At 43.4% G+C, this 17466-nt stretch overlaps 2 protein-coding genes across 3 annotated transcripts; both read left to right on the top strand.

Moving 5' to 3' along the window:
- The first annotated feature begins 2783 nt into the window (after positions 1-2783).
- On the top strand, positions 2784-3206 carry LOC118085741 (histone H2A, sperm-like). Its single transcript, XM_035116700.1, has one exon. The coding sequence runs from the start codon at positions 2784-2786 to the stop codon at positions 3204-3206; it is 423 nt and encodes a 140-aa protein (XP_034972591.1).
- A 5791-nt stretch (positions 3207-8997) lies between these two features.
- Positions 8998-14592, top strand: LOC118085519 (histone H2A, sperm-like). Of its 2 annotated transcripts, XM_035116261.1 has the most exons (2): positions 8998-9368; positions 14583-14592. In XM_035116261.1, exons 1-2 carry the CDS (start codon positions 8998-9000, stop codon positions 14590-14592), a joined length of 381 nt encoding a protein of 126 aa, XP_034972152.1. The 2 variants fall into 2 exon arrangements, with proteins under 2 accessions (XP_034972152.1, XP_034972151.1); XM_035116260.1 differs by lacking the exon at positions 14583-14592 and having other exon boundaries at positions 8998-9411.
- The last annotated feature ends 2874 nt before the right edge of the window (positions 14593-17466 follow it).

Below are 17466 nucleotides of genomic sequence, written 5' to 3' on the forward strand. Positions count from 1 at the left end.
TGGGAAAGGCTTTCCAGTTGTCTTTGGACTGCAGGGGCTTACACCTCCCTTTACAAAATTAGTCTGGCAAGTATCTGCTAAGCTGAGCAAACTATCAATATATGTAAGAGATTCAGGAACTAAAGTATTTACCATCACAAAAAATGGTCAGGCTGCCCAGGTTGAGCAATGATTGACCATTTCCATTATTGTAAGCTTACCAGATTTTTTTCAATGAATCCGGGGACACTTTTCAACTTCAATGGATTTTGTCAAGGGACTGATTTGTAAATCCGGGGACTGTCCCCGCGAAACGGGAACGTCTGGTAACCTTATATTATTGGGTATCCTGACAGACAGGTTTTCTGCTGTAGACTGCCCCCCTGTGGTGTATGTATGATGTTTTAGGGGGTGGTCTTGAGCTACAGGGGAGGCAATTCCAAAAGTCTATATAAGAGCTTGCACAGCCAGTGGCGACACAACCGGGGGGGGCAGTGCTCCCCGGTTTCCATGTCTGCGGGGGTGACAAGAAGCTCACGCTGCCGCAGCCGCATGTGGAGGATCCTAGGTTCGCAGCTGCAGCCGCGAGCAGAGGATTCCGGCACCATCCGTACGGCACTGGAGCAGCTCCAGAGGCAAACTGCTATACAGCACATGTGCAGCGGCGCTACGTACGGCGCATGCATACAAAACTCCCAGAAGCCACAAAACTCCCAGAAGCTTTCCCTAAGCAAAACCAGACCTCCCATTGGATAGAGTGAGGCTGCGACCTCAGGCAGCTCATTTTTGGGTGTCATAAAATGGCAGCAAATGGTAATTTATTCAATGTACTAAACAGCAGGACCAATAAAGTGACATAGAAGTGTGGCTACTGGCATTTGAGTTCTCTATTTCTATAGCTCTTCATGTTGCGGGGGCGGGGCGGAGAGTACAAAAAAAAAAAGTTGTAACCATGAGATGAGCTTGTAGACATCAATCTATATTTTCAATTCCCCCCCTCACATTTCCCTCATCCCCTGTTTTGTGCAACATTGTGTATGAAGAAAAAGTGCAAATAATTAAATGATATTAATCTTGCATTTTTACATTATTGTAACTCTCCTTGGAAACATACGGTAAAGTTTGGATCAAAGAAATAAATGAAGAGCTATGAGATCAGCTTGTAGACATCAACCTAATTTATATAGTTTTGTTTTGTTTTGACCCTCTTCCTTCTACCCACGTGCTTTGTGGAACATCTTGCCATATGAAGAGTTCTGGAGAACTCAAAAAATAGTTGCTACTCTGTGACATTTTGGTTGGTGCCAGTAAAGGTAGTGCCCAATGGTGGATTTTGGAATGGTCCTGACAGCATTTGTTAACAGCCTAAATCCTGGGAATAAGCCTCATTTAAATCAATGGGGCTTGGTAGTAAATAAGGCAAGGGACAGTAAAACACACACAACTGGCTGTTGTTGCAGCTGTAGAGTCTGCATTTAGTCACAAGGTGCTGCTAAATTACAGGAGGCCCTCAAACGCATAACAGAAATTTTGGTTTGTGCAATTTAAGTGGATTAAAATGCTCTGCTGCCATAACACAACAAATCCACGCATGGACTTTTGGCAGTTTGGAAAGTGACAGAAAATGAATTGAAAAGTGTGAGAGGAATGAATAATTAACAAGACATGTAAACACACAAGTAAATCAGGAGGAATAGTTCATCCTCCATTTATTTAAAAATATGAAAAAATGACTTAGACATGTTTGTTTCCATCTTTAAGTAAAAATCAAAGTTTCCTTGGTAGCTGGAAAATATATTTAATGTTAATCATGCTGTACCCTCCTTCAGAATTGAAATTAGCTTTCTGAAAGTGTGATCATCATTTTATTGAACATCCTACTGATCACAAGGGAACTTCTCTAAAGTAAGAGAATTGAAATCTACCACCAAAATAGCCAAGTTGAAACCAATGCAGTTAAAGTCAGAACTACTGGGAAAGTGGACACAGCTGAGGGAACTTTCAGTCAAACACAGCTGATCAAACTCCCACATTAGCATCAACAGAGGAGTTTAAAATGAGAGCCATGTTCAAAAAGGAGAAAATTCTTTCATTGTCTGGAGAAGAGTCATAACTCAAGTGTTTCACTGAAGGAGGTGAGTGCTTTTATTTTTAAAAACATGCTAGTGGTTTAATTATAAGACAAGATTCATAAGAAATATTATGTTATGCTGCTGAGGGCTACTGGAATTCCATCCCTCCCTTGACCTGCATAAGCCTTTTAGAAAAATGTGATGTATAAAGCCAAAAATACTCATACTGGCCTGCCAACAGTAGATTAATCAGTAGTATGTGTTTTAGAAATGCAGTAGATGAAGCTTTTCATTGTATGGTGAGTCATTAGGGTGGCAAAACTCTTCGATTTCCCTAGCTTTTTATCACTTACCATGGAGTAGTGGGGTTATTTTGAAACAGGGGTAGCCAAACTGGTGCCCTTTGGATATTTTCGGCCTGCAGCCCACTTCATCCTTCAGCCTGGTCATAGTTGCTGTGGCTGATGGGAATTGGAGTCCAGTAACTGCTGTGGGGCTTCCCTTTGGCTGACCTGGTTCTAAAATGACTGAACTAGCAGAAAATCAGTCTGTTTATAAGAATCTTAAGGCCACATCCCAGGTCATTATTACAGCAAATCTTAGGCGCTTGGTTTTCCAATTTCCCTTCCTTCCATATTGTTAGAGAAATCCACTAGGGCTTTTGACATCTGACAAAACTATTTGCATTGTGTAACGAAGGTGGGCTCTCCTCTCTTATTTGTAGGATCCAGAATGTCTGGGCGTGGCAAGAAGCTGGCAAAGCCTGCAACCAGGGAACAAAAAAACAAGAGTGCAAGAGCTGGCTTGCAGTTCCCAGTGGGCCGCATTGGACGCCTTTTGAGACACGGTCGGTATGCAGAAAGAGTGGGTGTTGGAGCGTCGGTGTACATGGCTGCCGTGTTGGAATATCTGACTGCAGAGCTACTGGAGCTGGCAGGAAATGCTGCTCATGAAAACAAGAGGCAACGAATCGGGCCACGCCACATCCAGTTGGCGATCAGAAGCGATGATGAGTTGAACAAGCTGTTTGCACATGTGACCATTGCTGAAGGTGGAGTTCTCCCCCACATCAATGCTCTGCTTCTTCCAAAGAGAACAGCACAAGGACAGTTTCCTGTTCCCCGGGAGGAAGCAAAGGGACCTGACCTCGTGTGACTTTTCTGTCTCTTACTGTCTGAAAAAGCTCCTTGTCCTTTTCATGTAGCACTTTCGCTAGGAATAACTCTATATTAATGTGTTTTAATAATATTTTTGTAATACGACAATAAATTGTGCAATAAAAAGCTTGGGCATGGTTTCTTTGTGAGCGAAGAACGGATTCAAAACTTTTTTTAAAAGAAAAACTGGGATGGGAGCTCGTTGTGCAACTAGAGGCCTTTTGCAGGCGTGATCATCCTCTTGGTATGGTATGTGCAATAAAGCTGTACTCTTCACTGATTGATTATTCAAGGCCTGATAGTGGAATTAGATGCCATAATCGGGCTACATGATGCTGGGAATAAACTCTGGTTATGGTCTATTGTCATCTTAATTGACCTTCCTGGGAGGACATTAGCGACAAGCTTGTGACAACTGCCTCTGAACAGCAAGTGTCAAGTGATTTTTTTCCACATACCTAAGGTGTGCAATTGATGTGCGATGATGTGCATTCAGTGCTTGATGCTGGCACTATTTTGGTCACCCCCATGTTCACCCTTTCCCACACTGTTAATTTAACACACATTCTCCCAAGAGTGCACTTCTCGAGTGCTTGCTGCATACATTTGTACACAGAGAGCACTTTCTCAGGTCACCTCTGACCGGGGCAGATCTACTGATGTTGCAGGCCTGCACACTCCCCCCTCGCCATGTTTAACATGCCTATTGATCAAATAGGCAAAAAAGAAATCGGCACAGGAACTTGGCCATCTGGGTATGCTGATATATATCCTCAGTACACCAGTTTCTAGGCTGCCTTTTTCAAAGACTGCTTTTTTGAAAAAGAAAAATAGATATATGGAAACATTTAGAGGAGAATGGTACAGAACATGGCATACAGAAATTTTGAAACATATCCACCTGTGTGTAGAGGCAACAGGGATGGTAGCTGCTGCTTTATATGACATCATCTCATTAAGGCGTGTACATCTCCCATGCACAACAGTAGAGTGTGAAAAAGAAGATCTCTCTGCTTTGCAAAGGATATGTGTGTACACAGTCATAATCTGGGAAGTAAGACTAAGTTAGAGAAATAAGTGTAGCGTAGTTCCTTGGACTGGATCTTGGGGCTCTGGAAAAGTATCTTCTTCCTTACTCCTTAAAAGTACACAAGCCATGCAATAGTGTTACATTGCCCTTCTAATAGTTGCAATTCTATGATTTCCCCCAAACCCATCATCTCCCTGACAGCATTAACTGGGGATAAAATATATTATTTGGCCATAAGGCTGCCATATTTCATAAACCCGGACACAAAAGTTGTTGCGCTTTTGGCAGCATTCCAGCTATGTCGAGGAAATTCCAGACGTATGGCAACCCTAATATAAGCTAAAGGAGAGCTGACTCAGGTGGATTCATTAAGTAACAGGACAGGGAGTAGTGAATGTAAAACACTTCACAAGAGAATACTTGCTGAACGCAGAGGTGCATTTCCATTTATCCGGTAGTATTGACTCTGATTATTCTGGCTTGCTTTTAATCATGCATACAGTGGTACCTCTACTTACGAATTTAATGCGTTCCGAACACACATTTGTAAGTCAAAAAAATGTGTAAGTCGAATCCATAGGAATGCATTGGGAGAAAAAATTCGTAAGTCGAAGCAACCCTATCTAAAAATTCGTAAGTAGAAAAAATCCTATCTAAATCCTATCCTATCTAAACCGCATCCAAGATGGCGGACGGAGCTCCATTTGTAAGTAGAGGTACCACTGGAGAAATGAGGCTACCAGGCTAGTCAGGGGAAGTGTCTGAGAGTCTCTGCAGATTTCATCTAAGGCTGCCCCACAATGCTTTTAAAAGTAGTACTGGAGTTTTAAGACACTAGGCATGTGCTTGGTCCCTATGAGAACAGGATGCTGGTTAGATGAGCCTTAGATCTGACCCATCAGGGCACACCGAAATATCCTGCACCTTTGTGCCCCTGTACTGAAAGCATTTTCGTTGTAGCCATGAGGCTATTTTTGTTGCGATTGATTTGATTTACTATGTGCCCTTTACCCTAAGGTGCAATATTAAAAGCAGTTCAAAACGAATTGAAATCACAATAATAGTGTGGGGTCCAAAAATATACATATAAATTCTAAAAGGCCAGAATAAAGAGGTGCATCTTGTGCATAGAACATCATTATTTATATTTCTTTATTAAATTTGTTTGCCACTCTTCATCCATAGATCTCAGGGCGGTTTGCAACATAAGAAACGTAAGAGTCAATATCCTTCTTAAATTGTGGTGCCCAGAACTAGACACTGTATTCCAGCTGTGCCTTGGTCAGATCACACCTGGAATACAGTGTCTAGTTCCACCACAATTTGAGAAGGATATTGATAAGCTGGAAGGTGTGTAGAGGAAGGCAACCATGGTGATCAAGAGTGTACAAAGCAAGCTTTATTTATGAGCGACAGTTGAGGAAGCTGGGTATGTTTAGCCTGGAAAAGAGGAGAGTGAAAAGAGATATGATAGATTGAAGAAGATAGATCTTCAAATATCTAAAGGACAGTCACTTCAAAGATGGAGCAAGCTTGTTTTCTTCTGCTCTGGAGGGTAGGACTCGAGCCAATGGCTTCAAGTTACTGGAGAGGAGATTCTGACTAAACATCAGGAAGAACTTTCTGACAGTAAGAGCTGTGGAAAGGAGTCCCTTGGGAGACACTCCTTCCTTGGAGGTTTTTAAGCAGAGGTTGGATGGCCATCGGCCATGAGATTCCTGTATTGAAGGGGTTTGGATTAGATGACCTTTGGTGTCATTTCCAATTCTGTGGTTCTATGGTAAGTTTAAAACAGTTTAAAATTATTGTAAACAATTGGGGCCATAATGACAAATCCAAAACCAGCATACCCCAACCCAAAGGTCTATTTAGCCACCTGAGCTTTCAAATCTGCAGTCAGTCAGTCATTCAAGGCCCTGCCGTCCCAGGCCAGGTGGTAGAGGCCTACCAGGAGTCCCCCAGGACTCACCACCCAAATGATCTCAGAATAGAAATGTATATTTTATTTGAATGCAGAGCCTTCTGCAAGATACCAGCAAATCAGTTTAAACAGACAGGCTGGAACATTTCATTAAAATTTCACTAAGCAGCAGTTAACTAATTTATTACAATACAAAGCTGTTTGCTAGGGAATTCCGAGACTCCTTCAGAATGTGCCTATTTTTGCTAATTGCTGTACCCTAGGGAGGGAGATTGGCTCAAGTTACCTCAGTAACTTTAGCTGAAAGGAAATTGCTAATCAGCTTGTTACAGTTGGGGAGCGAACCCAAAAAAGTCTAGGAAAGTGTGTAGGGCTCTTAAGATAACTTCTAAAACCAAGGTCCATTTCTGTTTGCTCTGCTTTGATATTATATGGCTGTCATTAACATTCAAACCAATCATAGTAAATGCTCAATATAAGTATGGAGGAGCCCATAATCTTAAAATGGGCCGTGAGAGGAAATAGCAGATGTTCAAATTAGGCTCCACCAGGTTCTGTGCAGGTTTCAGGCTGTCATAGTTTATACTCCATTGTTTAACATATAAAACCCAGCTGTTATCCAGCTGTTAGTAGGTGGAAAATATATTGAATGTTAGACGTGCTGCTTCTTCCCTCAGAGTATCATAGAATTGTATATAGTTGGGTCATCTACCCCAACCCCCTGTAATGCATGAATCTCAACTGAAGCATCCAAATGGCCACGCAACCAGATAAAGTACTCCAGGTGTGGCCTAACCAAGGCAGAATAGAGCGGTTCTATTACTTCCCTTGAGAATTAAAATTAGCTTTCTGAAAGTGTGATAATTGTCGTAAAATACCCTCTCAAACCCTATTGATCGCAATGGGACTTCTTTAAATTAAAAAGATTGGTATCCTTTAAAGTCAGAAATACTGACAAATTGGATGCAGCTGTTCTGAACAGATTGGTTTAAAAAGAGGGTTATGTCAAAGGAGGAGAAAACTCTTGTCTTTGTCTGCTGTAATAAGAAGGTGAGTGGGTTTTTTGAAATGAAAAAAATACAAGTGGTTTAATTAGTTTATAATATAAGAGTAATACATGTAAGTATTACCTATCTTATGCTTAAAGATAATATCTGTTATGAATAATAAATACATTATACTTAACAATAATATATATTAGCACATGTATATTATGTGTACTACTGATTGCTGTTAGATTTTCCTTTCCTTTTTAATTTTTAAAAGCTTTTTAGGAGGGGGAATACCCGCTTGTCCTTTAATGGTAGGCTAATCATGTTTTTTAAGAAATATAGCAGATGAAACTTTTAATTGTATGGCGAGACATAAGGCCTTCTAAGGTCTGAGGAGCAAGCCACTATTGGACGTGTACAATAGCATTCCATAAAGAGGCGTAGGAGTGCCTGGCGTGCTGTGGTCCACGGGGTCACGAAGAGTCGGACACGACTAAACGACTAAACAACAACAACAAAGAGGCATAGCTCGTGCATTGACTTAACACCATGTAGCTGTATTTTAGAGAATAAAAATTACACACACACACACACACACATACATACACCGGTATATATATGAATTACTAAGTGGGTATATGACACTGCCATCTGTTTTGATGAAGCAGAATTCTCTGGCAGCTTTTCATCCTAGCACTTTTTGCTACTGACTGAACAAACTTTGTGCTATCAGTGGCAGAGCAAGCTTCCTTCTTTCTAGCTTTCTAGCCACCATATGGAGTGGTGGCATTGTTTTAAAAAGGGATAGCAAACATGGTGCCCTTTCAGATGCAGGCCCTATAAAAGTGTTTCTATTGTGTTCCAGGGACGTTCCTGGTTTAGAGAAGCCATCCCAGTTTCTGACTTGATCCTGGAATGTCCCATTTTTCCTTAGGATGTCCCTATTTTCATGGGAATGGGATGTGGGCGGGGCTGTGGTCTAAATCACTGAGCCTAGGCTAGAGCTTGCTGATTGGAAGGTCGGCGGTTCGAATCCCTGTGACGGGGTGAGCTCCCGTTGCTCTGGGACCAGCTCCTGCCAACCTAGCAGTTTGAAAGCACGTCAAAGTGCAAGTAGATAAATAGGTACCGCTCCGGCGGGAAGGTAAACGGCGTTTCCGTGCGCTGCTCTGGTTCACCAGAAGCAGCTTAGTCATGCTGGCCACATGACCAGGAAGCTGTCTGCAGACAAACACCGGCTCCCTCGGCCTACAGAGCGGGATGAGCGCACAACCCCAGAATCGTCCACAGTCAGGGGTACCTTTACCTTTATTTTCATTGGAGAAATGTTGGAAGGTATTGAGCTATCCAACCCCCGAGCCACCTGAAGTTAATCCTGTACTGTATAGGGAAGGTATTATTATGTTTTTATATCTATTGGAAGCTGCCCAGAGTGCCCGGAGCAACCCAGTAAGATGTGTGGGGTATAAATAGTAAAATTATCATTACGGACTGAGACGTCCTTATGTTCATCAGAGAAATGTTGGATGGTATGCAGATGTTGTTGACCTACAATCCTTCAGCCTGGGTCATAGTTGCTGTGGCTGATGGGAACTGGAGTCCAGCAACTGGTGTAGAGCTCCTCTTTGGCTGGCCTGGTCCTCAAATGGCTGAACTTGATTTAGCAGAAATCAAGTCTTGCTTAGAAGAATGTAAATCTTAAGGCCACATCCTAGGTCATTATTACAGAAAATTCTTAGGTGTTTGGTTCTCCAAATACTCTTCCTCCCAGATTGCAGGGAGGTAAACTAGGTTTTGGACACCTCACAAAGCCATTTGCTGCTCTCTCTTATTTGTAGGATCCAGAATGTCTGGGCGTGGCAAGAAGCCAGCAAAGCCTGCAATCAAGGTTGTTAAAAGCAGGAGTGCAAGAGCTGGCTTGGACTTCCCAGTAGGCCGCATTGGACGCCTTTTGAGACGGGGCCGGTATGCAGAAAGAGTGGGTGTTGGAGCTTCGGTGTACATGGCTGCCGTGTTGGAATATCTGACTGCAGAGATACTGGAGCTGGCAGGAAATGCCGCTCATGAAAACAAGAAGCAACGAATCGGGCCACGCCACATCCAGTTGGCGATCAGAAGCGATGATGAGTTTAACAAGCTGTTTGCACATGTGACCATTGCTGAAGGTGGAGTTCTCCCCAACATCCATACCCAGCTTATTCCCAAGAAGACTCTGCAGCATAAGGAAGCCACAGGACACCCCCAGTCCCAGGAATTCTAAAACCTTCAGCATTTCAGTATCTTGTAAGAACAGACTGTGCCAGAAAGGTTGTATGTCAGAAACTTAGCTTTAGCTCTTTGGGGCATTCATCATTAGCATGGTCTGTTGTAAAAAAACAACCCCAAAACTAAATGTTTTCCAAATGTTAAAATAAAGGCAAATTATACAATGTACAGAGAAATGTTGTATGCTTTTAATTAGCCTTACCGGTTGTGTCTAATGACCTGTGAACTAGCTACAATATATTTCCTACTTGTATGACCTTCCGTTACAGATCCATACAAGTTGTTGTGTGAAGCAATTGAGCTGTTATTTTTAAAACCTATGGGTTTCCAGCCACTGACCTATGAACTTACACATTGGCCAGCTTGATTGCTTGCTTCACCACCTTCTTGACCCTGCAGTAGTGCAATTCTTGTAATGACCTTGGGCTGTGACTGATCTCACCCAGCAGGTATTGTGTGCTCTGTTATCTATCTAATAAGCCCCAGATATGCTGTGGGTTAAACCACAGAGTCTAGGGCTTGCTGATCAGAAGGTCGGCGGTTCGAATCCCTGCAACGGGGTGAGCTCCCGTTGCTCAGTCCCAGCTCCTGCCCACCTAGCAGTTCGAAAGCACATCAATGTGCAAGTAGATAAATAGGGACCGCTCCGGCGGGAAGGTAAACAGCTTTTCTGTGCACTGCTCTGGTTCGCCAGAAGCAGCTTTGTCATGCTGGCCACATGACCCGGAAGCTGTCTGCGGACAAACGCCGGCTCCCTCAGCCTATAGAGTGAGATGAGCGCCGCAACCGCAGAGTCGGACATGACTGGACCTGATGGTCAGGGGCCCCTTTACCTTTTATGCTTGATAATGGTGGAGTAGCTAGAGGTGGTGGCCCCTAGCATCAGACAAAGACAGCCACTTTGGGGTACAGAGCTATTTGTGTTTTCCATGCAGCCTACTCTGTGCCCCCTAAGCTAGCTGGCTGCCCTCAGGCAAGGTGGAGAGTACTAGTATCTCATCAGGTAAGATTAAAATGCCAGCCTACTAGACTTCAGTATGTAGAATGGAGCAGGCCGGACAGCATCTTGTCTTTCACTTCAGGTTTCAAAATTTGTTTTAGTTGACCAAAATTATCTGCTGCTTGATTGTAACAAGCTTTCCAATCATTTTAGCAGAAATGTCTTGAGCTAGCTTTGGAGGCAGCCAAGTAATGTCACGGTTAGGAGTGTGCGCCAACGTGAGTCGGCTTCTTGCATAATGCAAAACTAGCCAGATTTGCTTGCAAGTCATTCTTGCTGACAACAGTTGAATTTGCTTTCAAATAAGCACACTTAGGACCACAACCTTAATGTGTACAGTTCGCACGGTTATGGCTGAGGCAGATGGAGGTGATATGTTTCAGTTTGCAGCTCCACCACCCATGCATTCAACCCTCTAATTTGATGTAAAATGCTTTCATTAGAAGAAAGATATGTTGAAATTAACATACCGAAGTGTTTACGTCTCAGGTTTTCTGCATGTGAGTTTGAAATGTACAACTTCAAAAATCTTCTAGATCCCTATGAGATAAAACCAAGATGGTGTTTTGGAACCTCCTGCTAGGTTTTAATATACATTACTAGTTCAGCTTCATGTGGCCCCGTGATGGAAATGAAATTGTGTTTTGCTCGCCAAGTTAACTGAAAAACCACAGGATGGCTTCCACCAATCCTTGACAATTAAGGAACAGGGCTTGACCATTAGAGAGCTTTCCCCCCCCCCTTTTAAGTGTTGTCATCCTCTGTTCTGTTCCCTTTAGCAATTGGACTGTGATTCACTTCCCCAGGAATGAACAGGAGGATTTGCCCATAGCTGAAGTTGAATTTGGACTTGAAAGCTGTCATTTTAATGAGTACCTTGTGTGTGCAAGAGGCTTCTGCAACTAAAGTCTACTGTGTGTTGAAAATACTGTTAAGTTTAAGTGGGCATAGGCTATATGCCGGAACCCTGTTCTAATTCTTAGATCCACTCAAACTCAATTTTTAAAAAAGAAATATTCATATACATGTATGTGTATAAATAAACCATATATCAGTTTCCTCTGTCCCTCATTCTGAGGAAACCCAACCCTGGAAGCACCTGGAATCTTGTACTGCTTGGAGATTGTAGTGACATGCAACAACATATTTATTATGTTCCTTCTGGAACCAAGGGTCTGACACTTTCCAATCCCTAGAATTGTATAGTCACTTCTACCATTTCCCGTGGTACAGGAAGTGCTTCCATCTTCTACAATGTGGGTAATTCTAAAACAATTATGTAGGAATAATGTGCCACACCTGTTTACTTTTAGGTGTCCAGATAGATAGTTTGAATTTTCTTACAGTTTTAAAGACTTTTTGACCTATATAAAAATGATTTACCCTACTCTACTCTTGGATTATTGTGTAATGGTGGGCCAAATCCAGAACTGGCCCACTCTTTTTGGGTCATTTCTAACAGGTTTGTGGGGCCATTAATCTGTCAATCACTTGATGGACAAAATCTATCCCAGAGGCAGACAGAATCCATACTAGTCCTTCCTGTTCTGACTTTGTTCACATACATCTTAAATTATATCCCAGGGAGATTTTTAAGATGATTCCAGGAAAATAAAATAAAAAAATCTGGAGATAAAAACAGTAATTAAAAAAATAATAAGTGATGAGTAGTTATGAGTTGTACCAAGGGCAGTTCTGCATCTCCACTTCTGCTGCTTTTAGCAGTTTAAAGCTGAGGCCTGGAGCAGCTTGAAAGCACAGCACTTCTGCCATGCCTGGTAAAAATGCTTTTTAAAATGGTTCAGGAACCATGCTACTTCATGTGTACTTCTATGTGCTGAGGGCCATTGCGTGTACAACAAAATGGCTGCCTCTATTTTGTACTGATGGGGACAGCTTCCCTTTTAAGCTGCAAAGGGATGTCACTCTGCTGAACTCACAAACGTAAGGAAGGAAGGATAATATCTAATAAATATATCTTTCCCCAGCATCTATTCACATCCCAACAACTTGTCGCTTTATCATGACTTATGCCACAAATAAAGCAGACACATCTGAGTAACTATTCACTGAATCATAATTATTTCTTTTTAACAAAGAACACATTTGGGTTTCTGCTAAACGAGAACATGGCAAACCTAAATGAATATTCGGCTGGGTACATAAAGGGATTGGGGGTATAAAGGGAGGGCATGAACACACAGAGAAACCATACAGGTATAATTTATGGCTGCAAATTTATTACATGTAACTTCACAGGCTTCAAGAGCATGTCTCTTAGCAGAGGACTAGTAGTCCAAGTGTTTCTTTTCAGAGTTTAAAGCGATAGAGTGAGGAAGTCAAGTGATCCTAGGGTTTTCTCTTCCCTTGAAGTCTGAAAGAAAAATACTACAGTTAGTCTTTGAAGGAATCTTAAGTACTTAAGGCATTCTCCAATCAACTGTTGAAGACTTCCCTCTCCATCACCTAATGCAGATGATGTCCTCCATGCAAAGATGATCTTGCAAGAAGGCTGTATGCCTCTTTATATCAGTTGCTGGGCAATACAAGTTGCAAGAACACTGTTGCAGTCAAGCCTCCTTGCGGGCATGCCATGGGCATCTGGTTGGCCACTGTGAATAGAGAATGCTGGACTAGTCGAGCCTTTGGTCTGATCCAGAAAGGCTTGGTACTGGGGTAGCTCAGTCGGTAGAGCAGGGCTCTTAATCTCAGGGTCGTGGGTTTTAGCCCCACTTTGGGCAAAAGATTGCAGGGTCTTGGACAAGATGACCCTTGTGGTCCCTTCCAACTCTACAATTCTATGATTCTACTGGATTGGACACTTCATTTTTAGGGCAGTTGTGTCAACTCTGAAAGCTTTAAGCCTAACCAGTGCTACAAAATAATATGATCTGTATGTAGCAGCTATGAGTTCCAGTACTTCAGCTGAACTGGCTGGTAGTTAAAATAAAAAAGATTCACTTGGATTCGAAAAGGCTAAAACATGTAGTTAGCAATAAGCTTTTTGGTAGAGAGAAGATTGTAATTTTCTGCCGATGACCAAGAAACACAACAGGACATTGCTAGGCAGAGCACAGATGCGTAGAAGTCCTAGTCAGTGCACTTCTTCTGAGGAAGTTGGCATACATAGCAGTATGAACAATGGCTTATAGTTGGATTGTTAATCACATGTGGCATAATGAGTCTGCTTCTAAAAGCTAGAGCTCCTTTCTTGTTCCTACATGGAAACTGCTTGTTGGCAGTAACACCAAATTATTTTAAAACACAGCAGGGATCTTATTAGCAATCTCATATATTGGAACCATTTAAAAACATAAAGCTATTTGTCCAAACACCTTCATGGCAAAAACAGTCCTTTAATCCCGACTCTTCCCAGCCATTTGGACACAAGAAGTTCTATTCTGTTTCTACAAAGGTGCCTTGATTCATGCAAAAGGTAATGGATTATGAAATGGTGTCATGGACTGGCTGGATGCAGAGGAATGGTGGGAGGCACCAGCTGGAGAACTCCCAAGGGAAGAAGGCTCAGAGCCATGGGATTGGTGGTGGTAAGATGAGCACACTGGGAAAAAGTGTTGGAAGCTGAGACACTAACAGGGTTTAGTGAGCAGGGGGAGTCTGTGGTAGAGAACAGTCCAGAAGCAGAGACTGGAGATGAGGGGGGCCAAGAGGAAGAGATGAGTCTGGTTAGTGAAGAAGCCAGGATGTCTTCCCTCCCTGCTGTGACCAATTCCCCTTCCTCCTGGTCTCCCAGAACCAAAAGAAGCATGAAGAGGGTGGAGTAAAGATAGCTGTGGCGGTATAGTCTCAGATGGCTTGGGAATCACCTGGGGGAGGAGAAGACTTAGGGAACTGTGGGAGGGTGGGGACCTTCAGTCCCCACAACTGCCTCATAGAGGCAAGATCTACTGGGACGAGTTGCTGTGCTCACTAGGCCTGGTCTCCTGAGCCAGCCATGTTCCCTTGAATAAATAATAAAATTTGGTGATGCCACGTGAACTATTGCCATCCTGTTCCTGACTCCCTCTCCTGGCAGATGTGCTCCACAGGGGTGCTGTGAGCATAAATCTGTGTGCTATAGCTGCACATGGTGTTCCAGATCATGTAGCATGAGACCCATGTGCAGCGCCAGTCAACTTTTGATGATGGTGATCACATGACTGAAGAACAGGGTGAAACCCAGCATCATCTGCCTTAGTGGCGCTGCTAATGCCAGTGACACAGACCATGTATTGGGGAGCAATTGTGTCAGAGTGTGTGAAGTAGCACTATACATGTGATCTGTTTCACTGGTGTCAACATGCTTATAAAAAAAATTCTCCCCACCACCGGCTATATCCATGTCATTCCATGCTCATTAATATAGGAGAGGATACATCCACCCCACTGAGATATCATCATTACCGCCACAAACAAATATTAATGTTGTAAATAAATACACAACCTTTTGACTGGGCTATCCACCTCTATTATCCACTGTCCTTCCATTCCTTGGCTGAAAATTTAACACGCAAAGAAAAATAAATTAAACGCACTGCAGTGTCATTCATGAAATGACATTGAGGAAAATAATTGCCAGCTTTGCCACAAAGTGAACAGCAGAAAAATACGATTTGACTTTGTCGGCACACCAGGTGCTTCATCTCCAGCTCAAGGTCATTCAAATGTGAGAATTTGCAAAAGAGCATCACTTTGCTGACTAGAACAACTGCGCTCCCAGTATGTTTTGTCAGCATGCAGGCATGTGGTTATCTTTCCATGCCTCCCATTCATATATGCTGGTCTATGGGCAGGTGCCCTCTACTGCTTGCACTCCTCCATATAAGCAGTGTATAAGTTCCACTGAAGCCACAGCAAGGGTGGGTGGAGGACAATTCTGTGCCAAACATTTGGGGTGGAATTAAGCATTTGCATTATTATGAAAGTCCCATTTGCGCAAGTGTTCCAGCTTTCCAGGCGGAACAATTTCCTCCCGCTGTGTGCTGTTTTGTGGGTTCTTCAAACCCTTATAAGCCAATTTGAGGGGATGCAAGGGGAGGAGAAGCCCTGCTGTACAAGTGAAAGTCCTTGCACAGAAGCAACAACAGTCTAAAACAATTGAAACATTCTAAAAAGCAATCACAATAATGTATTTGTTTGTGTAGCTCCTCTGGCTTTTTAATTATTTATGTTCTATGGGCATTTAGTTTATTTGGGATAAGAAATAGATGCAGTGGTACACTTAAGTAATTTTAGATTTTGGATCTTACAATGGGGAATGACTCTGTATATAGACAATACATATTATTCCCCAGTCCTGTTGCATTTGTGGAGTGAGGGATAGTTGCAGCTCATTCTTTTGAGTGGGGCACTGCCTTGATAACACCACTAAATATATTGTATTGAGGCAGGTCCGTCTTGAGCAGATCGCGCGCCCTGGTGCTGAGGGGCGGAGATCGCTCCGCCGCCCGCCCCGCCCTTGCAGGGCGTAATTGGTTTCCGCGCAGCTTTGCCGCGCGCCGCCCTCCTTGCCAGGCCGGCGCCCAGCTTACCAGCCCCCCCCCCCGTGGTGCACTGCGCCACCGGGGGGTCTATGTAGAGCCGGCCCTGTATTGAGGCAAGGGAGCCTGATACAATCTACAGTGTAGGGTGAACTGTAGATTTTAAAACATGCTAGTATCATATAATGCAAGCGTTCCAAACTTTTCATGTTGCTGACACACTTTTCAGACGTGCATCATTTCATAACACAGAATTCAGTTTTACTAGCAAACCGAAGGTTAAACCAACCCCTTTCCATCCCTGGGGAAGGCAGACAGCGTTCACACAACACACCTACAAACGGCAGCTGACACACTAACGTGTTGCGACACACAGTTTGGAAAGCTCTGACATAATGGTGTGTGTTTGGGGCTGCAGGCCTTATAAATGGTGTTTTCGTTTTCATTTTTTATACCAAGAAGGGAAACTATGTATGGTTTAATTATTATTTTTTCTGATAGCGAACAAATAAAATTAGATACCCTGAAGAGGAAAAAGGGTCGGCCCAAGGTATCCAAGCCATCCTGTAAAAGGAAAGAAATAAAGCAGACTTGGCAAAATGTTTCTAAACCTATTGTGCACTTTGACATAGGTCTGGAGTTCTGAAATACTGCAGTGTAGTAGGGCCCAATGGAGGCAGTGAAATGCACAGGAGATCCTGCAGCCAGCAAAGCCAGAAGTTTCCTCCCAGCAATATAGGGGGTTCAAGTGCAATCTTACGCATGTCTACTCAAAATGGGGGTCGCTCCCGGGTAAATATGCATAGGAAGGCAGCTGGTCAAAGCAATCCAACTCCCCCCATTTAAATTAGACTGGGGAGGGCAGTTGGAATGAGTAGATTTATCCCTCCACCCAGCTCTCCTGACTAAGCCGGCCACCCATTACCAATGGAAGTGACACAAGAATAATTCCCTCGGCTCTAGCCTCCCGCTTCCACCTGCTGAATTTCTGGATGGGTGGTAGCCAGGAAAACACCACAACAAGGTGTTCTGGGGCAAGGAAGAGGCAGGGTTGAGCTGGGGCAAGGAAGAGGCAGGGTTGAGCTGGTCCACGATCCATTGGATCCTGAGCTCTGATCTCACTGCTGTTGTGTGACAGGGTCAGGTCCAGTTCGTGCGCTAGCCTGGAGCATGGATCTGGGCATCTCATTCTCTCCTCTGCTTTCCGCACATAGGAGCCAACTCCTAGGAGGCCAAGGTCCCTTTCCCCTCCCCCAATAAAACATTTGAGGGGGCCAGGCTCCCCAAAGTTGATGGGTGTTGCCATTCAAATTGTGCCCTGTGTGTGGTCAATTATGCGGGGCAGGGTTTACTTGCCCCGCCCCCAAATAATTTAATCAAGTTGGCACTCCATCTTCCACAGCAGGGCTTCCGATGCATTGGTGGTGGCCCTGCCATTCCAAAAAAGCCCCACCAGCTGGGTGGTGGTGGATAAGTTAGGACTGCAGCCTTAGTATAGCAACCACCAACAGAGAAAAAGGAACAAGGAGAAGAGAAGACAGAGATGACACTGTGACCCCCATTAAGCATA

Source organism: Zootoca vivipara, chromosome 4, assembly GCF_963506605.1.
Source record: "Zootoca vivipara chromosome 4, rZooViv1.1, whole genome shotgun sequence".
In the NCBI taxonomy this organism is placed as follows: domain Eukaryota; kingdom Metazoa; phylum Chordata; class Lepidosauria; order Squamata; family Lacertidae; genus Zootoca; species Zootoca vivipara.

Coding starts and splice junctions, on each gene's coding strand:
- LOC118085741 (XM_035116700.1), top strand. CDS start 2,784: ATGTCTGGGCGTGGCAAGAAGCTGGCAAAGCCTGCAACCAGGGAACAA.
- LOC118085519 (XM_035116260.1), top strand. CDS start 8,998: ATGTCTGGGCGTGGCAAGAAGCCAGCAAAGCCTGCAATCAAGGTTGTT.